The sequence below is a fragment of the Lacerta agilis genome, chromosome 10 (assembly GCF_009819535.1).
Source record: "Lacerta agilis isolate rLacAgi1 chromosome 10, rLacAgi1.pri, whole genome shotgun sequence".
Classification (NCBI taxonomy): domain Eukaryota; kingdom Metazoa; phylum Chordata; class Lepidosauria; order Squamata; family Lacertidae; genus Lacerta; species Lacerta agilis.
Genome location: NC_046321.1, coordinates 10,037,130 through 10,064,939, shown reverse-complemented (window position 1 = coordinate 10,064,939; position 27,810 = coordinate 10,037,130). Strand labels below are relative to the sequence as shown.

Below are 27,810 nucleotides of genomic sequence, written 5' to 3'. Positions count from 1 at the left end.
CCGAGCCCAGGAATTCCTTCCGGGTTCCAGAACTCAGCTTCATGCAAAAACCCATTTAACAAAAAATTGCATTTACTGACAACGCAAAATTCCTTGCCAACCTTCCCACCTTACTCAGGCTTTTCTTCATTTCAGCAATATAATTTAGGGCAGGATAGCTGAGCGGGCGAGAAGATGTTTTGTTGCTGCTGTTTGGGCACTGGAAATCTTAGTCCGTTGCAAATCACCTATATTGTCTCCAGAATGACATGAAATCAGTTCCCCCAGACCAGTGTTTCCCAAACTTGGGTCTCCGGCTGTTTTTGGACCACAATTCACATCATCCCTGACCACTGGTCTTGCGGGCTAGGGATGATGGGAATTGTAGTCCAAAAACAACCAGAGAAACCCTGCCCCATACAAATCAAAACGGAAAAGGGGTGAATTTCTGCCAAAAATTACTTAGGGATTATTATGCATGATTTAAACTCCTGATAATTAGTCTACAGACAAATACATGCATGTGAGAGAGAAAGAGAGAGAGAGAGAGAGAGAGAGAAAGAAAGGGTGACAGAGAGAAACGTGACAATCAGAAATAGCAGCTTTATTGTTTATTTGACCTCTCCAGTACATTACATTATAAATATATATCCATCCCTATATAGCAATTCAACAGATACATTCCCCCCCCTTATTTTTTGGCTTCATTAACGTAGGAGTCCAAGGAAAACCCATTGCACTCGTGACATACTTGACAGCTACTCACATACATACATACACACAAATACTGCACCATTAAAACTTCATTTAGTACGACGCCCTGTTCTTGCATCCAGGTCTCCTGTTAATAAAATGCCTTTTTAAAAACCCCGCAGAAGACCTCAGTAAGCCTCATGACTGGCCACTGTTAAGGAAACCCATGACAAGCACAAGTCCCGTAGTGATATATTTAATCTTTCCTTAGACTGCAGGGGCTAGAGAACAGTCCATTTGATCTCTTAAGAAACCGGGACCACTGGGGTCCCACCATCGCTGAAACCGTCCTTCAACTAGTCTTTGAGAAGCCCAAGTTTCCGCAGCGCCTCTCTCCTCGCCTCTTCCGTAGACCCGCGTCCGGAAAACTGTACAGTTATGCCCTGCGGTCTCAATCCGGACGGTCTGGGCAGCGACCCAGACCTCCTCCTCATTTCCAGGCTGAGGTCCGGCAGCCGCTGGTTGCAAAAGCTCTTGGCGGTGTTTTGCCGAGCGGGCTTGCCATCGGCCAGATCAGCGTCCGGTTTGACCGTCACCGTTTTGCTCACGCTGGGGAAGTGGCTGGTTTCCCTTCTCAAGATGTCGTGGATGTTTCGGTAGCCGTTTGACACGGGCTGCTCTGGCCTTTTGTCTGTCGATGCGGGAAGATCTGGAGACTGGTCCAGTGGTGCCGGTCCAAGATTTCCGTCCACCGAGCTAAGTCTGCTCAGGACCTCGTGTCTCGCTTGCTCCGACGGCAAATCCCGCAAGGACGAGCTTCTGCTGTGGCCCGACAGCTCGTGCTTCTGAAGTCTCTCTTCCAGCTCGGCTATGAAGTAGGGCGAGCCGTTGACGTTGGCCAGCACCCTGGCTTTGCGCTCTTGCACGTTGACGGCGGCCCTGGAGATAGTTTTGCTGAACTCCCTCTCGCCAACGTTGGTGATGCTGATGTTGCTCGGGAACCTTTGGGGCTTGGGGGCGGTTGGGGGCGGCAGAGTTTGCTTGAAGGCGGAGAAACGCTCTCTGTTGCGCAGCGGGGAAGACGAGGGCGTGCTCCTCCTCTCCATAGGCCTCCCTTCCTTCGGAGAGGCGGGAGAGAAGGGGGTGCCCTCCGCCTGCTTCTCGGATATCTTCTGAGCGATGATGAGCGGGGTTGGGATACAGCGGGCGAGTTTTGGGTGCTGAACTGTGGGCGCGGCAGGAAACACCTCGTAGATTGGCAGCGGAGGAGCCGATGGCAACACAGGGAGAGGGACGGCAGCCTCAGCGCAGGTGTCCTCAACATTATATTTTGGCTTCAGTGTATCCAGTTTCCCAGCCTCCTCTGTGGCTAGAAAAGAAAGGAGAAGGCAGCAGATTATTAGAACCGTTTCCTAGACTGGAACCATGGAGGTGAAAGCGTTTGTCGGAGAATTTGTACCCTGTCAGAAGCTTCCATAGAGGGCGTCTAGCAATATTGACCAGTGGCTCTCAAACCTTTTTCGGCCACCGTCCCTTTGGTTCCATAAACTCACCCACAGTACAGTACATTGTTTATTGCTTTCATTTTATGGATCAATGGTCTTGTTAGATAGCAGAATTCATGTTAAATTGCTGTTTTAGGGATTGTTTTTTAAAAGTCTGGAACGGATTAATCCGTCATGCGTTACTTTCTATGGGAAAGCGTGCCTTGGTTTTGGAATGCTTTGGATTTGGAACGGACTAAGTTTGAGAACCAAGGTACCATTGTATTCAGAATAGTGGGTTGCACAACCCACTCAGGAAGATAACAACACAATAAAATTCAAAACCGTAAACAATTAATTGCACATTTATCCAGTTACTCATAGAATTGTAGAGTTGGAAAGGACCTCAAGCGTAATCTAATCCAATGCCTTGCAACACAGGAATCTCAACTAAAGCATCCATGACAGATGGCCATCCAACCTCTGCCTTACATAGTTAAAACCATTTAGTTTAATTAAATGGATGAACTTGATCTAGCGATACCAGCTTTTCAGAGTCTGATAGTCATTGACATTTCCAGCATGACAGGTTAAAAAAATGCAATGGTTAACAGAGCACTGAAAGTGGTAAGATGCCCCACCTCCCCACACCCACTCAAAACAAAAAACTCACATTAGCACCATCACCATTACAATTAGCCAGAGAAAAAATGCCCTGCCAGAAACCAGGAGGGATGAAATATTTTTATGCTGTGAACCACCCTGAGATCTACCAATAAAGGAAAGGAGAGAGGAGAGAGGAGAGAGGAGAGAGGAGAGAGGAGAGGAGAGGAGAGGAGAGGAGAGGAGAGGAGAGGAGAGGAGAGGAAAGGAAAGGAGAGGAAAGGAAAGGAAAGGAAAGGAGAATGGCGTCAGCAGCCACAATTTATGGCTGCCTACTATGCCGAACCATGGAACCTATCCCCCTGCCCCCAGACTTTACTTTGCTTCACAAAAAGGTAACCTCTAGAAGGAGGAACGCAGAAGCCTCTCCTTTCTCCATCTCCAGGAGAAGGTCCACTTTGCTCACTGAGGGTGAACTCACATGACTATCAACACACTAAACCAGGCCCTGCCCCACCCAGTTTTTACCTGGTTCCATGTTTCCGCTAGGATCACAGTCCTGAATGCTGCTCTCCAGCACCGATTGGACCAGATCTATGATGTCTTCAGACTCCGACTGGCTGGACATGTTGTCTTCCATTGACCTCGGAGAGTGGCAGTGGATGCCGCTGTCATGCAGGGCTTGTTCCTCCAAGTCATCTTCCAAGGCATCGATGGTTTCTTCAAAGAAGAGGAGGACGTCTTTTTCCTCGTGAGTGAGGTATTTCAGGGTCTCATCGTCATCCTGAGGGTCAACAACAGAGAGCGAGGATTTGTGTATATATATCTATATGTTAAGACACATGTTTCCAGCCAGTCTTCAAACCCGAATCCTGGGCGATTCTTGAAGAAATCAAGAATCAGACACAACTTTGCTTCCTTGAAAATGCAACATCTCACCTTCTTCCAACCAAGATAAGACTCATCTGATTATGGAACCAATGTGATTGATGGATCCTGCCCGTGGCCCCTCTGAGCCAGTAGCCCATTCTCACCGTGAGCAACCAGAAGTTTATATGGGTTGCCAGGAGTTATCCAGGATTTCAGGCACAGGGCATTCCCAGAAAGAGGCTACACCTGAAGATCCCTGTCATTCAGGAAGAGGGACATGCCCACGTGGCTGGATAACAATATCTTTCTATCTATCTATCCTTGACTTAGACAGAACAAAGGAAAACCCCAAGGTTGCTCTCCTTCGAATATATCCTGAAGACTTTGGGTGCGGAGAGAGATTATTATTAGCAGGAGGACCTGCTGTTATCTGGAGTTGTAAAACAATCTTTGCTGTCATTAAATCCTCAAACATCAGCAGGTTCTGAAGAAAACCTCCTCCTGAGTCATGACTCGCTTTCCCAAACTGCTTTAGGCCCTTCATGGGAAACCAGTGCATAGTAGAATCATAGAATCCTAGAGTTGGAAGAGACCACAAGGGCCACCCAGTCCAACCCCCTGCCAAGCAGGAAACACCATCAACGCATTCCTGACAGATGGCTGTCAAGCCTCTGCTTAAAGACCTCCAAAGAAGGAGACTCCACTACACTCCTTGGTAGCAAATTCCACTGCCGAACAGCTCTCACTGTCAGGAAGTTCTTCCTAATGTTTAGGTGGAATCTTCTTTCTTGTAGTTTGAATCCATTGCCCCGTGTCCGCTTCTCTGGAGCAGCAGAAAACAACCTTTCTCCCTCCTCTATATGACATCCTTTTATATATTTGAACATGGCTATCATATCACCCCTTAACCTTCTCTTCTCCAGGCTAAACATTCCCAGCTCCCTAAACCGTTCCTCATAAGGCATCGTTTCCAGGCCTTTGACCATTTTGGTTGCCCTCTTCTGGACACGTTCCAGCTTGTCAGTATCCTTCTTGAACTGTGGTGCCCAGAACTGGACACAGTATTCCAGGTGAGTTCTGACCAGAACACCTGTAGATCTGTCTCGAATTTTTTAGGACAATCAATCAATCAATCAATCAATGCCTGCTTGGAACAGAAATAAATAAATAAGCAGGGGGTTTGGACTAGATGGCCCTTGGGGGGTCCCTGGCATCTCTACAACTCCATGTTTCTATGAAAAGGGACAGCTATCCTGTTGGAAGTTGTAGCACGCAGAGTCACAGAATCGTAGTTTTGGGAGGGACCTCGAGGGTCATCTAGCACAACCCCCCCACACACACACAATGCAGGAATCTTTTTGCCCAACGTGGGACTCGAACCCACGACCCTGCAATTAAGAGTCTGGTGTTCTCCCTGACCACTGACTGTGGCAGGCCCATCACTGGGGAGGAATAAGAGGATTTGTAACCTAGCTAAACCTTCCGTTGCCTGGTGCCCTTTGCAAATTAATGGAGTTGGGAGTTTCGATGCACAGGCATTGATCTAAAATAAGGCAGCCTCCCTCACCACCGCATGATAGAAAAGGGCAGCGAGGGTGTCAGAAGGGGGCAGTGCCAGCCCCACCCATGGGGTAAGGTGAGATGACTGCCTTGGGCAGCAGTGCACTCCTTGGAAGCTGGATCTGTTACCTTCTTGGCAGCCCCCCCCCCCAGCAAATGCCACATCTAGCGTAAAGGTAAAAAGGTAAAGGACCCATGGACGGTTAAGTCCAGTCAAAGGCGACTATGGGGTTGTGGCGCTCATCTTGCTTTGAAGCCGAGGGAGCTGGTGTTTGTCCACAGACAGCTTTCCGGGTCATGTGGTGAGCAGGACTAAACGGCTACCAGTGCAACGAGACACCGTGATGGAAGCCAGAGCACATGGAAACACCACTTACCTTCCCGCCAGAGCAGTTCCTATTTATCTACTTGCACTGGCATGCTTTTGAACTGCTAAGTTAGCTGGGGCTGGGACAGAGCAACGGGAGCTCACCCCGTCGCGGGGATTCAAACCGCCGACCTTCTGGTCGGCAAGCCCAGGAGGCTCAGTGGTTTAGACCACAGCGCCACCTGCGTCCCTCACATCTAAAGTAGCCTCTTGGCCTCTCCTCCCTCCCCTTCTTCCCTGGCCGGGAAGGTGCCATTTTGTGGTTTGCTGCAGGTGCCAAGTTATCCTTGGCCGGCCCTGGGAGGGGGAGATCAAAGACTCTGCAGGCACCAGAGGATGTTTTCAAGGGCATTACGCTTGACAACAAGTGCATTACTAGGACAAAGCCTGAACCAAAAGATTCACATCTTTTGCCCTTAGTAAGGCAGTTCTAAGGGTACAATCCGTGAGGGGAGATCCAAAAATCCAATATTGGCATGGCATTTCCCGCAAAGGCAAAAACGCTGCCATTTCGCTGCAGTGCAGGTTGAGAACTGTAGCATCTGAGAACCTGAGCTTGACTTTTCCCTCCTCCCTCCTGTTTTGTTTTCCTTGTGTGTCATATATTTAACATTGAAGAGGAATTTAAGAATATCTCTGTTTACCCAGGGATTTCATTGCCGAAAGATACAATTCCTGGCAATCCTGAAATTATTAGCTGCGAGAGCAAGTGATTGTTTTTAGAAGATTTTTTAAAAAGACATTTCAACTGTGTTGCTCTATTACTGACATGTTTGCCACCCTGTGCTCCCTTCAAAGGGAAACAAATAAATACTCTTTTTACATTGTGAGTTGAGTGCTGGGACCATATTAGAACAAATCTTTGTAAGCCACTCTTGTTGGCTAGAGAGCAGTTTATTTATGATCTAAACCAGGGGTCCCCAAACTAAGGCCTGGGGGCTGGATCCGGACCAATCACCTTCTAAATCCGGCCTGCGGACGGTCCGGGAATCAGCGTGTTTTTACATGAGTAGAATGTGTCCTTTTATTAAAAATGCATCTCTGGGTTATTTGTGGGGTCTGCCTGGTGTTTTTACATGAGTAGAATGTGTGCTTTTATTTAAAATGCATCTCTGGGTTATTTGTGGGGCATAGGAATTCGTTCATATTTTTTTTCAAAATATAGTCCGCCCCCCCCCCCAAGGTCTGAGGGACAGTGGACCAGCTCACGGCTGCAAAAGTTTGCTGACCCCTGCTCTAAACTATTTTTTAAAATAAAATAAAATAATAATAGTAATAATAATAACAAAACACACACACACACCATAATAATAATAATAACAACAATAATAATAACAAAACACACACACACACACACACACCCCTCCCTACTAAGAAGTATAGTCTCATTTCAAGAGAAGGCAACTTTCCCCATGCATTTCAGACAGAATTCTGCTCAAACAATTTGCCACCGGAAATCTCTTAATTCCAGGTGAGACTTAAAACCACTACCATCCAATACTGCAGCACAATTAAGTTGTTCCCACCCACATAAACACTACCTGAAAAAACAAAACAAAAAAACATGGCTTGCCAAAAAAACCAAAACACAAAATCTGGGGCTGTGGCCTAATTAAAGGATTAGGAAAACGGGAAGAGCAACCTTCCTTCCCTCAGCCAAAGACAGCTTTTCCTTAAGCACCAGGTGTTTAAGACAAATCACTCAGAAACGGCCAACAATTGTCCCAGGTACAACTCAATTGTGGTTTTAAGTTGCACATTCAGACTTTTAATAGCCGCTCTTAAAGCTATTTTACAAAAGGCAAGGCAGCTGGGTGGAAACTTGCCCTGAGGTAAGTTCAGCTGTGGAATCCTGGCTCACAAATCCCTCTGGATTTGCTCTTTCGAAGCCTAGCACCTGCCTCTGCATTTATTTAGCTGCATGTCTCAACCCTGCTGAAAAAAAGATTTTGCGTTTACACACTAGACATTTTCTTTGGGACAGGGCTAGGCATCTGCGCCACCGACTCAATTATTTTTTAAAGCCTGTGTTTCGTTAAAGGCAGAAGAGGCATTTTGAACAACAAGCCCCAATATGATAACCACAAAACACAAATCAAATCTAATTGGTATCGAGAAACAATGGCATTTCTTTTTCAAGTGTGCTGTGACCACAACTGTAAAGGTCTCCGGCCCAAAGCAGTCTTCCTCACCTCTGCTCACATGCGAGTTACGTTTGTGCAGGTGAGGTATGTGAAAAAAGCCACGGAGCCAGTAAATAAATGATCTAAGCTTTTAAACAGTCACGGCTTCCCCGAAAGAATCCTGGGAAGAACCCTAGTCTCAGCCTCACCTACCTCGCAGGGTCGTTGTTTTCCTTGGAGGAAAAGTTGGGGTAGAAATGCCACCAATGGATAAGAGAGGCCACAATTCCACACTTTACAGGAGGACGAAAACCAGGCTACCTACCAGTGTCGAACATCTTCTCCTTGGGCGATTCTTTCCGCTCTCCAGGCGATGCTTTTTTTCAAAGCTACCGAACTGACACTGGGGAGGGATCTCGCAGACCATTCCAGAGTAATCCGACATCACGCTCCTCGGCATCCCACCCAAAAAGGGGGACAGCGCGCTCCTTGAAAAGGGGGGGGGCGTGCTTCTCTCGTCAAGCGGCGTTGAGAGATGAGAAACAGCTCACACAAGAAGACTCTCGGGCATCTCTGCACAAGATCGAGAAGGAAGGAAGAGGTGGCTGGATACGAAAGCCTGTTAGATACGAAACGTCTGTTGGCTCCAGTGCTGAAATGAAATTACGAATGATTTCAGTCGGTGGCTCTGGGAGTTTCTGCTAGGCTTCTGCCCAGCTGATGTTCTTGTGAACCCTCCCACCCCAAACATCACACAGAAGGGGCACCCCCTCAAGCCACTGCTTCTCATCGGTTCCCCCGACAACTCTGTACTCTACAGTCAAAGGTTCCCCACCCCTCATGCAAAACCGACAGGCCACACCAGCATCGGTTTAATGTTGTCAGCCCCCCCTGGGCAGTGGTACATTCAAAGGCAGGGTAGAAACACTTCGGTTGGGTTGGCATCGGTCTCAAGAGACAATGGAGTGAGCCTCAAGGGGTGAAGTCAAACTGCTGCATTTGCAGCGCCAAGGGGACCACCGGGCTGTGTGTATGGAGGTCCCGAGTAAGGCAAAGGTAAACAACCCCTGGACAGTTAAGTCCAGTCAAAGGCGACTATGGGGTGCGGTGCTCATCTCCGCTTTCAGGCCGAGGGTGCCGCCGTTTGTCCACAGGCAGCTTTCCAGATCATGTGGCCAGCATGACTAAACCGTGTGACAGAACACCGTGATGGAAGCCGCACAGAAGCACCATTTACCTGGGATGCCTCGCTGATGTGGTCCAGAGCAAAACGTTTGGCACCAGCTTGGCTGCAGGAGTTGCCGGAAGGAAGCATACAAGGCCCCACCCAACTGTCTTAGGGACTCCACTTTGGTTTTTGCATAGAGTTTATTCCTTAGCCTTTTCTTCTCCCGAAGATAGCCTCCTTTCTCACAATATCTAGTCTTTGGTACTTGCTTGCTTTCCTCTCCCCTCCTCATCCCAGTTTTCCTTTCGTGTCATATCTTTTGGGATTGTTGTTTTAAGCCCAAGGGCAGGGACTGCACTATTTTTTTAAAATTGATTTGTAAGCTGCTCTGGAGGGACCCAGGTGGCGCTGTGGGTTAAACCACAGAGCCTAGGGCTTGCCGATCAGAAGGTCGGTGGTTTGAATCCCCGCGATGGGGTGAGCTCCCGTTGCTCGGTCCCAGCTCCTGCCAACCTAGCAGTTTGAAAGCACGTCAAAGTGCAAGTAGATAAATAGGTACCGCTCCGGCGGGAAGGTAAACGGCGTTTCCGTGCGCTGCTCTGGTTTGCCAGAAGCGGCTTTGTCATGCTGGCCACATGACCCGGAAGCTGTACGCCGGTTCCTTCGGCCAGTAATGCGAGATGAGCCGCAACCCCAGAGTCGGACATGACTGGACCTAATGGTCAGGGGTCCCTTTACCCTTTAAGCTGCTCTGGGAGCCTTCCTGGCTGAGAGCAGGGCGCAGCGCTTTCAACGAAATAAACCGGCACACAACCAGTTGCCTCCCCAAGCCTTTCAACGCAGCTACCCAGCAGATGGGGCAACGGCTCACCTAGCGAGTGCCATTCCCACAGGTCTCGAGACCTAGGTGTGAACATTCCCACATTACAGCAATGTGCAATTCCACCAATTCCCTGCATTTGCTGTTTAAAAAAACGTTGAAGCAGGGAAGGACTCGCAGGAGAGGAGAGGAAGGAACCCTTAACTCCTCCTACAATCTATTTCCCCCCACAGGATGCCAAAACAATTGCCTAGGTAACCAACTGAGGCTCGTATTAAGGAGCATCCCTCTGAGATGGAACAGCAGGCTTGCAGGAAAGCTCTCCTCTCGACCTTCAGTCGCATTAAAAATTAAAGTTATTCGCAACAGGGCTTAAGCAGTGGGTCGTCGCTGAACTATTATGGAGGTATTAGAAGTGTCTGCGTACAAGGGCCAGGATGAGGGAAGACAGGGGCCCTGCTGTGAGGTTTGTGGGGCAGGGGAAGTGGGTCGCTTTGCCCCACACTAACCCAGCACTTGAAGCAACAGGCTTTGCTTCAGCACTCCACCCACCCACCCTGTAGCTACTCACAACTCAGCTATGCTCATTCCATCGTGCCACTCACTGCTAAGAGGGTTTGGGGTCTTAAGCCCATTTGCAGCCGCAATCAAGGGCCATATCCAAGGGATGGCTCAGTCAGTAGAGCACGAGGCTCTTCATCTCAGGGCCGTGGGTTCGAGCCCCACGTGGGGCTAAAGGTGCCTCCATGGCTCCCTACCAGAGAAGAATGGCAGATTAAACGGATGGGACTATGTTGAAATTAGGAATTAGGAATCAGGAAGACCAAAAATTTTAAGAAGGAATGGGGAAGATATATAATTTCCCTTAAAAACCATTGCAAACAATTAAAATTATAAGTAGGATCGGAATGGTACATGTAGTTGAATGTTGGACTATAGTTGTAATGGTGATTTAATAGAATTGGATTAATAGAGAAGATGCAGGAGGGAAAAAGTTAACATAAGGACCCACAAAGGGGAGGAGGGAAGTCAATGGGAATTTCTGGAATACTCTTTTTTGTTTTGATTGTTTGACAATTATTATTAAGTTTCAAAATCTGATTTTTTTTTTTTTAAAGACACCTGCATGGCAAGGGGTTGGACTAGAAGATCTTTGTGGGTCCCTTCCTCCAACTCTACGATTCTAAGATTCAAGGTCATATTTTCTCTCGCACATACGCAAAATTACTTCCTGGCTACGGAGTTCTCCAGGATGGTGCAATGCACCACCTCCCCCCCCCCGCCCCTCATTCTTCCCCTCTGCAGCTCCACTTTCCTGCTGCTTATTTAATTAATTTATCTGAAACAATTACATGCCGCCGTTCATAAATATATACACACATCAGAACGCATTACCTGCGAAATGATACAATTTTTAAAAAGTACAAGAAGCAGAAATCAGCTTAAAACGGTAGCACGTGAGACTCTTTGTTATGTACTGAGTTGAATAGGATCCAAACTGCAGCAGTCTGATTGGTCCCAGAACAATAGGATTGAGATTGCAGCAGTCTGATTGGTCCACAGGAGCCACCCAATCCAGCTCCAGGTGGAAGTGAATCTGCACTCCGATTGGCATACAGGAGTATCCCGGAATTAGCCAATCACGTGGGGCCCATTGTGTACATAGTGTATATAAAGCAAACGTTTTGGGGGAACTACATTCCTCACTACTATGAGCTGAATAAAGAGCATGAAATTCACACTCAACTTCAAGTATATTTCACTCTTTAATCTCAGAGTCCTGGGTTCGAGTTCAGCCATGAAACTCAACTGGTGGCCTTTGGCCAATCACCCACTCTCAGCCTCACCTACCTCTCCCAGGGGTCTTGTGAGGTTACAATGGAGAGGGGAAGAGAACAATGTACACCCCGGCTCTTGAGCTCCTTGGAGGTAAGGCGAGGTGTGGATGTAATAAATAAACGAAAGGTTTACTGTTCAGCTCCTTTTAACCTTCCATTTACTTATTTCACATCCTGCTCTTCCCCATGGGCTCAGGACAGCCAACAGCATTCCCCACACACCCTAGATGTTGATTACTCTGTCCCCAAGGGGCTTGCGGTCCGAGGCAAGCAAATCTAGCAATAAATGACATTTTGCTCTGGCCAAGATGCAATCTCTCATAAAACAGCTTGTTGCGCCTTCCAGGAAACTGGGATTAAGAGCTCTGCTGAATCAGCAAGTTACTCCCAAGCCTATTTTAAGATGATCCAAGGGCAAAGCTGAATGTTGAAGCAGGGGAAAAAGAGGCAACGTTGGAAGGTGGTCAGCTGAGCATTGTGCTTATTGAAAGGACACACACCCCACCCCCACCCAATTTTTCCTTTTTTGAAAAAAACACACGCTTTGGCTTCAAGCGCTGGCTTTAACGGCAGCGAGATCGGTTCTTCAAAAAGGGAACTCATCCAAAGATTTAAGATAAGCAACATGGGCTTCAGTGAAACAAATATTGCTGAGTACATTTAAAAATAGATTCTAGTTTGGTGGGAAATGTTTCTGGGTGTGGTTTTTTTTGAAAGAAAGAAAGAAAGAAATCAGTCAACATTACAAGGACAGGATTATGACAGCGGTACACACAGAAAGATGTCAGCAAAAAATGAACGTTTTATAACTGTGGGAAGCAGGATTCTAGACTAGAAAGACCTTTTGGTCTAATCCGGCATGTTATGTTACTTGGAACAGGGAACAGGGCCGCCATCTTGTCTTCCATTGTGGCCCAATATTCCTTCTTGGGGCCTCATCCACCCCAACAATCGCTGTTGTGGCTTATCCCCCCCACCAAAAAAATGTTGGGAATTATAGCTTGGGGAAGGCACCAAGGATAAGGGATCCAAAGCACGCCTCACGGAACTACAGTTTCCAGGATTCTCTGGTGAGAGAGAATATTTGTTAAACCAGGCAGGTCCTTAAGGTGTGGTGGCTACACCCTAAGATGTGGGGAGGCATCTTAACAAAAGACCCTCCAGATGTTGCTGGACTCCAACTCCCATCAGCCCCAGCCAGGATGACCAATGGTCAGGGACGATGGGATTTGAAATTCAGCAATATCTGGGCGGCTACAGGCTCCCCAGCCCCATCTTTAAAGGTACAGGCAACAATGTGTGTCCAATTGATGTGCGACAGCAACAGTGTGCATTTCAGCGACCTGGAAGTGGCCGGAAAAGGGGGCAGGTGCGTAACGGGCTTATGCGCACTCCGCCGTTTCATGCAATTATCTGGGGTTGCCTGTATCTTTTCAGCATCACGCCGTGCAGACACCATATGACCTATTTTCTCTCCAGTCTTTTGGCTGCAAAGCTACAAGGTCTGACTCGGTTCCACGAGGGCAATTAATGGCAGGCAAGGCCTATCGAGTTATTTGGGGTTCACTCCCCCAGTGTGCCAGTCCAGAAATTCAGACAGCAGTCTGGCAAATGCTCGCAACACTAGTTAAGATGACCAAATTCAATATGCTCTGGTTTCTGGTCTTTCTAGATTTCCAGGTACAGTGCTCTCTCGAGTGCACCTGTGGCGACACGATGTCATACTGCTTTTATTTCGCAGGATCACAGAACGGTAGAGTTGGAAGGAACCCCAAGGGCCATCTAGTCCAACCCCCTGCAACGGAGGGGTCACGGCTAAAGCTTTCCGGCCTTCGTGTGACCAGCGATGGAAATTCCCCAGGTGCATTTTCCGACTGGCGCGGGTCCAATTGCAACCACATGGAGATCTCTGGATGCCAGGTTAGTGACTTGGGAAAGCAAAAGGTCACTTAGAGAAGGATCTGAAATATTTTTCTTGAAGCCTAAATTTGTTTTTATTCTGGATTGTTTTGTGTGATGTTTTAATGTATCGGAAACCACTTTGAGAAATAGAATTAGAATAATAATACTAATAACAATAATAGCAATAACAATAATAATAATAAATTCCATTGGTAAAAAAGGCACCAAGATATTCCATTGTGGTCACCATAACTTGGCAATTAGATTATATATCTGAATTTCTAACACTGTGCGTGACCCATAGCTTTCTGCTGAAACCCTGCTACTTTTTAAATCACAAACATTATCACATATCACACACATATACACCCCTGCTATAGCATGAGTGTCCATCAAAACAGCAATAATATGGCAGCATTGTTATTATTAGCAGTATTATTATTATTATTATTATTATTATTATTAGAACGGCTAATAATGCAGAATCATGTGTGAATAGCCCAGTTTGAATCCACCAATGACACTATTATTGGGTCAGTTACAGGATGCAGAATATACCTGTCAAAAACAAACCATCCGCCTGAAGGAACACTTATTCTTAAAGGGAATCGCAGTTGTCGTTTGGTCGTCTCTGCCAGTCATAATATGCAGTAGGGCTGCCATATGTCCGGGAATTGCACAGCAGAATGACATTGGGGCGGATTTTTGCCAAATCAGCGAAATGCCCAGGAAAACCCGGGCACATGGCAAGGGATTTTCACTTTGGGGAATATGGCAACCCTAGGTAACTGAGTGCCAGCAGCAAGGCCCCATCTTTAAAAATAACCAAAGCATATTTTCCACGTGTGCACTGAGAGCTAACGCACTGTCTTGCGCATTTGGATCTAATTGCTCTGAACATAAACAAACAGAGAGTCGCAGGTCTAAATCCCTAGCTTAACATCCACCAGGCTCATGCCTGTGACATGCATAGTATGTTAATTACAGGTGAACCGCCAACTCATTCAGGCCTTCAGGCTGTGGACCAGCTGCCAATGTAGCCTTCGGTGTGAAACTGGGGGGGTCACCCCTCCCCGAGTCATTCAAAGGTCAAAGCTTGGCACAGGCTGCAATTTTGCACCTTGTTTATCCTCTCGACAGGTGTTTTTACCTCACAGAAAATATTTCAAGAACTAAGCTTAACTCCTTCACCTTAAAGGGAGGTGGAGCAAAGATCTCTGAGCAATGTTTCTCAACATTGTAAATTTCCTAGAACTAATTGGAGCTGTAGGGTAAAGGTAATGGGACCCCTGACCATTAGGTCCAGTCGTGTCCAACTCTGGGGTTGCGGCGCTCATCTCGCATTACTGGCAGAGGGAGCCGGCGTACAGCTTCCGGGTCATGTGGCCAGCATGACAAAGCTGCCTCTGGCGAACCAGAGCAGTGCACGAAAACGCCGTTTACCTTCCCGCCAGAGCGATACCTATTTATCTACTTGCACTTTGACGTGCTTTTGAACTGCTAGGTGGGCAGGAGCTGGGACCGAGCAACGGGAGCTCACCCCATTGCAGGGATTTGAACCATCGACCTTCTGATCAGCAAGCCCTAGGCTCTGTGGATTAACCCACAGTGCCACCCGTGTCCCTCAATTGGAGCTGCAGTTTATCAGAAAGGCACAAAGTGGTTTTCCTGTAACATCTTGCTCCAACATGTACCGTATTTTTCGCTCCACAGGGCGCACCAGACCATAGGGTGCACCTTGTTTTTAGAGGAGGAAACAAGAAAAAAAAATATTTTTCTGGTTTTCCTCCTCTAAAAGCCATTTTTTTGAGGATCAGCTAAAAGTTTTGCAGCTTTTTTTGCAAAGGGAAAAGCCCTGGTTTTTTTATAGGATCCGCTAAAAGTTTTGCAGCTTTTTTTGCAAAGGGAAAAACCCTGTTTTTTGAGGATCAGCTAAAAGTTTTGCAGCTTTTTTTGCAAAGGGGAAAAGCAAAGCTCCTTTTGCAAAGGGGGAAAAGCAAAGAAGAAAAGCCCCATTTTATGGGGTTCAACTCACATTTCTGCAGCTTCTAAAGGAAAGGGAGCCGCTTCTACAGTTTCCAGATTACAGTTTCTAATCAGCCAGTCACATGTCACTGGGGAAACAAACAACCTCCCTCTGCAGCACATTCAACAATGGAGGCCTGGACAAGGGGGCGGGGCCGAAAGGGAGCCGGGACTCTTATCTCTCTCCTGATCTCTTGCTGATCAGCTGCTGAGCGGGGTCCTTTCAACACCCAGTTTTCTCTTTGTAAAATGAAAAGCATGATCCTCTTATGGCCCCTGGGCAATTCAGCTCCAGGGACCACAATTCACTCCATAAGACGCACAGATATTTCCCCTTACTTTTTAGGAGGAAAAAAGTGTGTCTTATGGAGCGAGAAATACGGTATATTGGCTTCCTTTTGGGATACCAATATCTTTGGGAGAAGAAAAGGCTATGGGGTGCACAAATCTGGAGCGGAGGATGGCGTCTTGTATGCCTCCTTCCAGCAACTCCTGCAGGCAAGCTGGTGACAAACGTCTAGTTCTGCTTTCCTTTGGACGCCATCAGTGAGGCCGAGAGAGGGGTCTTGTCATCTGGGCAGTCCAGGACCTCCATACACACTACCCAGGCTTGCGCCCCGGGGAGGTCTCTTCGGTGAAATCTGACTTCACCCCCAGAGGTGCACTCCATTGTCTCTTGAGATGGATGGATGGCAACAACAACAACAACAACAACAACAGACGTGGACCAGACAGTCCTTCAAATATAGGATGCCTTCGAATAGTGGCATGACCTCTGTTAGGCAAGATATGTGGCCCACCCTGCTTTTCAATTCCCCCAAACGGAGACCACAGAAGGACACAACAAAAAGTATGCATATCTATGCTGCAGCTATGGAGCTGCCCCCCCCCCAGAAATTCACAACAGCCCCAGCATCTTTCAGGGGCATGGCTCAGTCAGGACAGCAGCACTTAGGGTGGATCTATGCAGGGGTAAAAAAAACACTATGAATAAGTCAGAAATTAAATCGTTATACAAAATAAAAAAACGCTATGGAAAACCGCTTAGATTTTTTTTTTGCTCCCCACCGCCATCTGGTGTTGCATGTTTATAATGCATTCAAAACGCTCTTTCTTGACTAATGTAGCTTAGTCCCCTGTGTACATAGTAAGACTTGCTTACTGTCCAAGGTGTTAGCAGTTCAAGAGAGCAGCACACGGGGAAAACAAATCGGGGAAGAGGTTAATTCTGAGATGCTGAGAAGCAGAATGATCCAGGCAGGCACAGGCAACCAGTCATCACGAGGCTGGCAGGTAAGAACCGGAGAGTGTCACAGATGCTACAGAAATCCTGGAATATTAAGGAGACTGGCAATAGGCTTGGAGAAGCAAATCTTGTCCAACAAGCTCCCAAAACACATTTTCCAGAGGCAAGTCCAGCGTATTTACAGGGACAAGGACCAATGGGGTGGCTCGCCGTAGCTGCCCAATTCCAGGCCCTGAAATCTCTGGGTTGGGAAGGAGTTTTTATAAATCCTGGAGGAATTACTGCCCCATGCCTGAGGGTCACTTTGCCAGCTAAGGCCTCCGACAAACACATCCACTTGGGAGCAGCAAATGGTACGTTTTAAGCCTGTTCTCCCTCCTTCCTAAAAATATTCCATTCCATTACGGCATTTCTTCTTGCTGCATTTAATATTCACTCTGAAGGTTCCAAAAAAAAGTTGGGTGGCAATTAAAGGCAGGCTTTTCAAGAACTTAGTTGGGCACCAGGAAACTCAGCTAAACACTGGCTGTGTACGCTCCTGACTCCTTTGCTAGTTAAGGTAATGTGTTTTGATTGCTCAGATCTATGGTCTGGTAAGCAGAGAGGACCTGTGCTTCCCTCATTCAGGTCTTCCGGACCTGGCAGCTACGCTCCATTTGTGCTGAACAAATCCCCCATTTAATTGTTTTTACATTATCTAGCCTTTTAATTTTCATTCTCATCCCACTGCCAGCTAATTAAACCGGATTCTGCACGGCCTGTCGTCTTAGGATTTTAACGGCGATCAGATAATTCCATTTGATTCTAAAATATCTCCATTTAACATTGATTTTCAGCTGGGCACAAACCAAGGAAGGTTACAGTGTAAAATCGCCTTGAAATCCTCCACAGCTGAGAGGCAGTGCTTTCTAACAGCGTTAGAAATTCAGACATATAAACTCATTGCCAAATGGCACCTTAAACCTGAGTTGCGGATGCCACAATGGTATGTCTGGGTGCCGTCCCCCAGCGAGGTTTCTTATTATTGTTCTTATTATTGATTTCATATGTATAACACTTTACATTTTAAAAGGGGGGAATCTGAAAACGGTTTATAACACATTAAAAAACATCAAATCAGACAATCCAGAACAAAACAAATCAAGGCTTCTAGGAAAGTATTTCAGATCCTTCTCTAAGTGACATTTTGCTTTCCCCATATTTATTTACTGACAGTTACAGGTGGGTAGCCGTGTTGGTCTGCCATAGTCGAAACAAAATAGAAAATTCTTTCCAGTAGCACCTTAGAGACCAACTGGGTTTGTTCTTGGTATGAGCTTTCGTGTGCATGCACACTTCTTCAGATACGAAGAATCTCTTCTTTATTTACTGACTTAATTTACAGAGCTGCCCCATAGCAGAAGTACTGGCTAGGAAGCCAGTGTAGTGGCTAGCATGTTGGGACTAGGGCCTAGGAGGTCAGGGTTCGAATCCCCACTCAGTCGTGAAGGGTGACCTTCATAGTCACAGCCTCTTAGCACCTTAAACCTACAACGGAATGTCTATTCACCAGGGAGGTTGGACTAGATGACCCTCGGAGCCCCTTCCCACACTACAATTCTATGATTCTGTGACCTCAACTACGTTGCTTGACTGTAGCTTGCTTTTACAACAATTCACTTGTCCCAGTACGCAAGAAGGAGAAACACACGCAAGGGAAATGGCATTAACTCTAGGCCAGGCATAGGCAAACTAGGCCCTCCAGATGTTTTGGGACTACAACTCCCATCATCCCTAGCTAACAGGACCAGTGGTCAGGGATGATGGGAACTGCAGTCTCAAAACCTCTGGAGGGCCGAGTTTGCCTATGCCTGCTCTAGACTAAGGCGGAGGTTTTTAAACTGCAGGCGCCAACCTGGCGCCCAGAAATGTCCACGTAGTTGCAACTGGACCCGCGCCAGAAGCAAAATGCACCTGGCTCCTGGCTAATTTCGAACGCTGCTTCTCAGCACCAGCTGCTGAAGACTGTAAGAAGGGAGAATGGCGCTGTGCTCAGGTCCTGGCCTGGGGACTTCCCATGGGCACCTGGTTGGTCACTGAGAGAACAGGATATTGGACTCGATAGGCTCCTCTTATGTTTTTAAGTCTGTTGGAACTTTTAGTTAGTGCCTGAACTGCACCTCAACCCTAAATAAGTTGTTGGGTGTTGCAGGGATGAAGAACAGGCAGAAATGAAACATGCCATTATCCACCCTACTTTTCAGAAAACGGTTAACCATTACATTGCCTGCTTTAACCTTCGCAGGGGGGAAATCTTGGCTGAACAAGAGCCAGCTTTTGATAGAATATGGATACAAGGCATTCTAGGAAGCTGGCTGTCTTAAGGCAGCTTAACGGTACCAAGAAGCCAAAGGAACCCTGAGCGACCTCAAGCCACCTGCCCTCCCTTTCTGTTTCGTTCCAGAGAGCAGCCGTTTTGCAAATGTTTTCCGTATTGCCATTCCAGGAGCTGGGTTCCCCGGGCGGGGAACAACTGCAAACAGATCAAAATTTGCAGAGCCGATAAAACAAGCAACATCAAAAATCCCCTGAAACAGGAACAACCTTATCAGATCGGCAGTGCACACAAGTTCAGCCACAGTCGTGCAATTAGAGAGTGCCACAAAAAAACATCTTCGTGGAGATATCAACCACATCCTAGAAATCACAGCAAAATGTAGTGGTGAAAAAGAACTCTATGAGAAATGGTTTTATTTTTCTCTCAAGGCCAGGGGAAGTTTTTTAAAAGGCTTCATAGACATTAGATTAAATGTCAGGGGGTGTTCTTGGGGGGGGGGGTGTTCCACACCCAGTGGAAAGGGTGGTGGCTATCATTGAAAAGATTTCTGAACTCCTTTTCACAGAATCATAGAATTGCAGATTTGGAAGGGACGCTAAGAGTCATCTAGTCCAACCCCATGCAATGCAGTAGGGGCAGATACTCCTCTCGAATCAGGAATGGAGGAACTGTGGCCCTCCATCTTTTGCTTGACTCCAACTCCCATCAGCAACAGCCAGCATGGTGAATGGCCAGCATGATGGGAGTTGCAGTCCAATAACAACTGGAAGGCCACAGGTTGCTCATACTGACTGGGAAAAACACAAGCAGCTTACCATTTCATAGACTGATAGAGTTGGAAGGGACCCTGAGGGTCATCTAGCCCAACCCCCTGCAATGCAGGAACATTTTACCCAACGTGGGGCTCGAACCCACAACCCTGAGAGTAAGAGTCTCATGCTCTACCAACTGAGCTATGGAGGTCTTAAACGAGGGATGGGTAACCTCAGGCCCAGGCCCCAAATCCAGACCTCTCTAAGCACTCATCCTCGCCTGGCTGAAAGGTGTCTTTGGTAGAGGGCTTGGGTAGAGGGGAGGGGGAGGTCTGCTTTTGCCTCTGGCAGCACCTGAAAGGCAGACAGAAAATAGCCCGGGGGGGGGGCACCACCAGAAAGAACCTGCTACCATATTTCACCTTCAAAGAGATGGCGGAACCCAGAGCAGGGTCTCTATTGAAGACGTTGCAGACGTACATTGTAAACCTATATTGCAGATATCATACAGGTTATCTCAAATATTGCAGTTTATTACAAGGCACAACCAAGTTTAAACTCCAATTGCACTTGAAAACAAGCAGCCTCTTTTGATATGCATTTCGGTGACAGCATCAAGGCGGATTAGCGGCTCACAATAGCAGACTGGACACAGAAATATGCAAGACACCAGAAGACACCCAAGCAAAGTATTCAAGGGAAGGGCTGCACGTCAGCTGTAGAACATCTACTTTGTGCACAAAAGTCTCTCTCTCTCTCTCCCCCCCCCCCGCAATCCTTTCATCTGCCTTCTTTCCCACCTGATATGCAGGACAGCTGAGTGCTGCTTCCTACAGCTGGCAGAAAATGGAACCAACAGATAAAAAGTACAGGTATGGAAGTGAGAGCTGGACCATAAAGAAGGCTGATCGCCGAAGAATTGATGCTTTTGAATTATGGTGCTGGAGGAGACTCTTGAGAGTCCCATGGACTGCAAGAAGATCAAACTTATCCATCCTTAAAGAAATCAGCCCTGAGTGCTCACTGGAAGGACAGATCCTGAAGTTGCGGCTCCAAGACTTTGGCCACCTCATGAGAAGAGAAGACTCCCTGGAAAAGATCCTGATGTTGGGAAAGATGGAGGGCACAAGGAGAAGGGGACGGCAGAGGATGAGATGGTTGGACAGTGTTCTCGAAGCTACTAACATGAGTTTGGCCAAACTGCGGGAGGCAGTGGAAGACAGGAGTGCCTGGTGTGCTCTGGTCCATGGGGTCATGAAGAGTCGGACACGACTAAACGATGACAACAACAGCAGGGCCGGATGAGATAGGAAGAAGATAGGGACAAGAAAGGAATGCCTGAGGTGCCTCATCTCTGAATTTACAAGCAATTTTAAAATAAGTGCCAAAGTCTCCAGACTGCAGCCTGGCAACCTTATCCCGAAGCAAGCAATGTCTGGGTGTGACCACACCATAAGTAACAGACACCTGTGTGAGATAAACTCTCCAAACAAACCCATTTAAACCTTCTTATGCGGCTGCCTTTAATGCCATGCGCACCAAATTATGACGATGTCTATTTTTAAAATTGAGGAACTGTTCAAATCAGTTTAAATCAAAACACAGTGTTTTAAAAGAAAAAAGGGGGGTGGGGAGAGTTGGGAATGCGCTGAGATAATAGTTTTTACCAACACAAAAATGCTGGCAGGGACTTTTAAGCAGCACAGAAATCCTCGTCTGGCAGGAGACTTGTTAGGAAATTGTTGCCCCAACCTTTTTCCAGTTTTATTGGGGAGGCTGAGAAAGAATTCCTAGCACAATCCCTTGCTCCCACCTTGCTCCTCCCAAAACCCCCCCACAAAACTTTACCTAAACTCTCAGCACTTGGAATATTCCTAGTTCTGCTCAGCAGACGGCATCTCTTTTGGTTCCTTACGCTTCTGCATCCATTCCATCAGTTAAAATAAAAATTAAAAAAATTGCTGGGGGGGGGATTTAAAAAGGAGAGACTGGGGAGACAATAGTTCTCAGGTGCAGATTCCCCCCACTTCACTCCTCCCACAGCTTGAATGGGAGCAAGAAACCACAATCCTTGGTTTAGCATTACATCTGAACAGAGGATCCTGGTTTGTGTCACTCAAGCCGACTCTGATAAGCCAAGAATAAACCTTGGCTTCACATTGTGGTTTGTTTGGAGCATAAAGCAATTATCGGTCCCCCGAGTGGACACAAAACTGCTAAGTCAGGGGTTGTTGCGATCTGTTACTCACACCAGAGAGGAGCCACCTGAACATTCATAGCAAACTATTAACGGTGGTTTACTGTGATGTGTAAACACAGGCAGTTTTGACTGTTCACCCAAGGATGCAGTCCTATCCTACACACACACACACACACACACACACACAGAGGAAGTAGACCTGAACAGGATTGTGCCGAATTTATTTATTTTTAAATCGGCACTAACCCAAAATACTCCCCCCACCCACCCAAAACATTAGCTTCCAGAATAGAAACAAACAGCCCGACTGCAAATGGCCATAAGGATAAAGTGAAATCTTTGACAAACGGCAGCATTTACAATGTCAATGTTTTATATTTAAAAATAAAAGAGAGAGCATTGGGAGGGAGGGGAAGGAGAAGATTAAAAGGCTTCAGCAAAACAAACTCAGATAAGAAAGTGAGCCGTATCACATTAGGGAGGAGACAGAGAAGATTTAGAGCTACAGATCAGATTTAGTGACAAACCTACTCTAAAGTAGGCTGCCTCTGTAAAGGGTCAGATCTATATATAGCTCCTGCTCTATGTTATCTTACATCCAAGCTCATTTAGAGGCAAAATGCCAAAGGTAGGAAGCATTGCAGGGTATGGTGTTAAAACCAGGGGTGAGGAAGCTGTGGCCCTCCGGATGGAATTGTAGAGCTGGAAGGGACCCTGGGGGGTCATCTAGTCCAACCTGCTGCTGGACTCCGGTTCCCATCAGCCTCAGCTAGCATGGTCAAGGATGAATCGAATCCAGCAATGCCTGGAAAGCCACAGGTTCCCCCATTGGTACGCTAAACCTTTCACACTGTGTCCCATGAAGCAAGAGCAATTAATTGCCACTCGGAAACAAACAGACAAGAACAAAGAAATCAACAAAGAGATACCAAATAAAGGCAGCTGCCTTCCTTCAATCCCAGGCAACTTGCTAACATCTCTGCAGTTGTCACTTCAGCAACACTCTCCTCCTGAAAGCATCCTAAAATCAAAGCTACCTGCTATGAAATGAGGTTCCCAGATTTTAGGAAGTAGGAGGCCCTTGGCCACATCCCCTTGAAAACACCCCCAATCCTGGCCATTTGTAGCCCATTTGTCTCAGCGGGGCTCCAAAGGAAAAACTCACCTAAGGGAGCAGTTTTGGAGGGGCATTTTGCAGGAGCGACCTCGCAGGCACAGGAAGGGTTAAGCACTCCCTCTGCCTACAGATGCTCCCCCATACGTCCACTGCCCCCAATTCTCCATTATCTCAGGTTTGGAAACACATGTTTGCTAAGGTTAACAGGTACCTTCTACAACCCCTGTTGCTCGTTCACTGGTGAGCACTAGACCTTTCCGGGATGCCAGGAGTTAAGCATTTCTCTCTCCAAAGCCGTGGTCTGTGAAATTCCAAGAGAGGGGTTGGGCCGAGAGGGTAAACAGGGCTGGACGGCTGGGATCTGCCCAAAAGAGCCACCAGCAGCATGAAAAGAGCATTAAATGATAGGCGGAGGTGGCGAACAAGGATAACAGTTTGCCAGCTGGGGGTGGGGGCTACTGGAAATTTAGCCTTGCAAAGGCTTCCTTTGTCCAAAATCTCCCTAACGTACCAAGGGCCGATGCAGACACCTCGCAGAGTTAAATATTAAATCAGCGGCTGAATGACAAACAAACCAGGGCTTGTTTTGTCAAAAGTACGAGTGAGCACCCGAAACAGAGGATTGTAACCGCTCTGTCTGAGCAACCTTGGGAGCGCAAATTTGGGAAATCAAGAGGGAAAAGAGAAAGCCTAGAGTCTGAAAAGGACAGGGCGAGATCTTCTAAGCCAGGCCAACAAAGTGGTGAGAAAGCACGCAAGCTTGCTGCATTTCACCGAACATTTTAACCAGGAAAGGGAACTTCCATTCTGTCTCAGGAGTTTCCGCGAAACTCAAAATGTGCCCAGCCCGAGGAACCAGGGGCCACATGCCATTGACTGGCAAGGCAAGAACCAAAGATAGATATGAGCCAGGAGCTAAACAGCAAAGAGCAACTTGGCACAAATCTCAGCTTTGCACAGTGAGACCAAATCCCAGTCTTGCAAAAGCCAAAGATTTCTACACGCAAACCCCTCTCTTCACCCCATTCTGGCAAGGCAATGGAGGAGGAGGGCAAGGGGCAGGGCTTCGAGGCAGCTCTGGGGGGGCCACAAAGAGAGGTCTGGAGGGCCATATCTGCACCATGGGCCGAAGGTTCCCTCACACCTGCTCTACACCAATTCCCACAGGCTCAGGAGTAAATCTCGCTTTATACCTCCTTGCATCTCCAGGCTTCGTTTTCTTGGAATAACATCCGGTGGGGGCAGGAGAAGGACTCTTTAGGGAAGTGAACCCAACACAGAGCTGGTGCAGAATAATTGCTAGGTGGAAATTTGGGTCAAAATGTCGGAACCCAAGAAGTGGTCTAAGTTATACCAAGTCAGGCCATGAATCTATCTAGCGCCATAGTGTGGACAATAGACTAGAAGCATCTTTCTGGTGTTTCAGATATAGGTCTTCTCCCAGCCCTACCAGGAGATGCCGGGAATTGAACCTGGGACCTTTGGCATGCAAGGCAGATTCTCTACCATTGAGCTACAAGGCCCTGCAGACGTAAGTGTGGGGCTCAAGTCTATTTATCCATCTAGCTGAATGCAGCTGTCCTTGGTCTTTGGGCTGGGAAATGCCTCTGCCTACCACCCAAGCTCCATTAAAGCTGGTGATGATGCTAGGAATTAAAAACTGGGAACCTTCTTCACCTAGCAGAAGCTGTAGCAGCTGAGATGCTCGCCAGGATAATCCCCCCTGGAAGCCTCACTTCAGCCAGCCTTCAAGACTAGCTTCCAGTTGCTCAACCTGCCCACCCATCTCATTTGCATTATGCGGTTGGTTGGTTTTTGTTTTTAGTTACTTATAAGAATATTTATAAACAGCCAGCAAATCTGCATTATGGCGTGATTGTTTCTTAGAATGCAGATAAACTACCAACTCAAAAGAAATTTCACAACAGCATACAGTAAAATGGTTAAAACGTCAAACACACAAAACAAATGCGGACACACAATCAAATTCATTTTCTAAAAGCACCTGGAGAAACAACCCGTTCCTGGGCCTACCTTATAAGAACATCGTATGGGCCACAGATGTATCTGAACCACTCTGAGAGCTGCAGAATTCTAACTACTGGTGAACAAAACAGAATAATGTATGTGCTGAATTTTGCCCTGTTACCGTTAAGGTGTCAAGGAATCCAAACAAGGGCAACTGGCCAAAGGCGGCAAGGATGTGTGTCCCCCGCCCCCCATTGCAATAAAGGTGAGGCAAAGCAAAAGGCTGCTCTACACAGCAAGACCAGAACATGTCGTACAGTAGGAATATTATTGCAGAGCTTCCCCATCTACTCTCTCTCTCTCTCTCTCACACACACACACACATTCAGCAAAGAAGATTTACTGTAGAATTTCAAGGTTGCCATTTAAGCCACAAGTGAAATCAACTGAGGGTATAAAGAAATAATTGTTTTTAAGAGCAGAGCACAAGGGTGGAAATCTAGTTTCCTTGTCTGCCTAAACGGGGCCCCAGTGGCAAGGAAAGATAAGGTTGGGGGGGGGGGAGAGAAAGAGGCAAATAAATTCAGGGTTCAACAGCATCCCCTTTTCAGGCTTCGTTTGCACAACAATGGCACATCTTTGTACTACAATTCACAAACTCCACTGTCCTCATGATCATCATTATTACATTTAATATACAACACCCTCAATGTGCATGGAGCTTTGCAAGGTCTTAAGAGGGTAGGTACCTGCCCCTAGGAACATACAATCAAAGGTTTGATACAGGGAAGGGAACAGAGGTAACAGCACCAGGGAGCATCCAGTGAGATTTGTTTGCATGACCCCTTCCCTTGGAAACAGCAGTGTGATTCTTTGGATCCTGGCCACACTGAGCACTCAGCAAGTTTGATGATGCTACAAACTGGCATACTTCCAGCAAAGTTCTTGACCTAATCCCAAAGTCATTTACTCGGAAGAAAATTCCACCCGATTCACTGGGCCTTACTCCCAAGCAGACATGACCAGGACTGCAAACCCTGCCCTACACACACACAATTGGGAGTAAGCCCTAGTGAACTCATGCTTACTTCTGAGTAAACATGCATAGAATCAAACCCAAAATGACGCAGCGCAAGTAATATGGAAACCTGAAATCACTTAAACCTACCTACTCAAGTAGATTTAATCCAAATGGGGCTGGAATTATTATTTCAATATTTCAGCATGCTGGGACTGTGCTATTCCCCCCCCCCCTTCACCTTTTAAAGAAAGCAGTCAGGTGGCTTGTTAAAGACCAATGGGTTTATCGTGCCACAAGCCTTTTGAGGACAGAATTTCACCCTATACATCTTCAGTTGGCGGATTATGTATAAAGACACACGCAGATGCTCACCCATGGAACTGGGAAGACTAAATAAAGTGGAGCCCAAAGTACCGAATGACAGATAGGTGTTGGACTACCAAATTTGCAGCCAGAGACAGACAAGAAATTAGTAGAAGAAATCGTTTGGGAGCTAAATAAACATAGATGGGGAGGGGAAAACAAAGCCGCAGCAACGCAGGGGAAAAGTTTTTTTAAAAACCTCCAGTCTAACCCGCTTGCGGACCCGTCTCCACGATCCTGAAGCTGTGACCCACTCCCTCGGAATTCGAAAGCCGCTAAAGCCCCCGCGCGCTCGGCATCCCAACTGGGCGAGCCAACGTGGGAAAGCCTGGAGCGCGCGTTCCAGCCGCCGTGCGCCCTCCGGCTTAAGCCACTCGCGGATGGATCGCTCGCCAGGAGGAAAAGGAGCGCGGGGAGGTCAGGCGTCGGGATTCGGCGAGGCTCCTCGGAAGCAAGCAGCTCCAAAGCGGCGCGCGTAGTTTCCAAGCCAGCGCCAAACCTCTCCGCGCCACGGCGAATAAGCGCCGGACCTGGAGAGCCACGGATCCAAACTTTGGAGAAATGAAGATGCCCAAAGCGCTTACCACTTACCCGTTCGCTCGCTCGATCGTTCTCGCCGCGCAGCCGGGACGGGGCGTCCGCGGAACTCCGCTAAGGGAGGTGCGCTCGCTCGCGTCGCGGGGCGCCCCGCCCGGGTGGGTGGGGACAGGTGCGCTCAGCAAACAGGCGGCGAGGCAACAATGCGGGGCGGGCGGGCGCTGCGCTGACTCAGCCCGCCCCGCAGGCGCTGACATCACGCCCGACCGGCGCGTAAAGGCGCACGCGCGCCCAGCCGTTGCGAACCCCCGTCGTATGTCGCGGGTTCGAGTCCTGCTGGACCCGTATAGGAATCCGAGAATTGGAAGGGACCGTTGACTGGCGTGGCCGGAGGGGGGGGGGGACAGGGAGGCAGTCCCCTATGAATCAAGTAAATAAATAAAAATACATAACTAAATGTAGAAACTGTAGAAAGCAATTATTCTGAGCACTTGGAGTCCAAAGAAAGTAATTTAAAACAACTGCTCTTGAGACATTTCCTTCCGAATCTGCTAGACAGAGCCAGACAGAGGGTGATGACGGGTGGGTGTCCTGCCCCTCCCCAAAATAAATCCTGGCTGCATTTATGGAAGGGACTCCCCGGGGTCATTTATTTCATCAGGATGGGTGGGCTTGAACCAGCAACTTTCTGGTTAACAGCCAGACACACTCACCCATTGCACCACAGGAGTTCCCCCCTCTCTTATTATGCAGTTATAATAATAACAATGGGACGTGGGTTGGCTCCCGTTGCTCGGTCCCTTCTCCTGCCAACCTAGCAGTTTGAAAGCAAATCAAAGTGCAAGTAGATAAATAGG

At 47.5% G+C, this 27,810-nt stretch overlaps 1 protein-coding gene and 1 non-coding gene across 2 annotated transcripts; both read right to left on the bottom strand.

Annotated features, from left to right (window-relative positions):
- Nucleotides 1–561: 561 nt before the first annotated feature.
- On the bottom strand, nt 562–27,187 carry PROSER2 (proline and serine rich 2). The gene is made up of 4 exons (XM_033162990.1): nt 27,008–27,187; nt 8,005–8,331; nt 3,288–3,543; nt 562–2,041 (listed from the first exon to the last, which is right to left on the bottom strand). Exons 2-4 carry the CDS (start codon nt 8,137–8,139, stop codon nt 1,029–1,031), a joined length of 1,404 nt encoding a protein of 467 aa, XP_033018881.1. The 5' UTR covers nt 8,140–8,331; nt 27,008–27,187; the 3' UTR covers nt 562–1,028.
- Nucleotides 19,886–19,958, bottom strand: TRNAK-CUU. The gene has a single exon. It is a non-coding gene; the product is annotated as a tRNA-Lys (tRNA).
- Nucleotides 27,188–27,810: the final 623 nt, after the last annotated feature.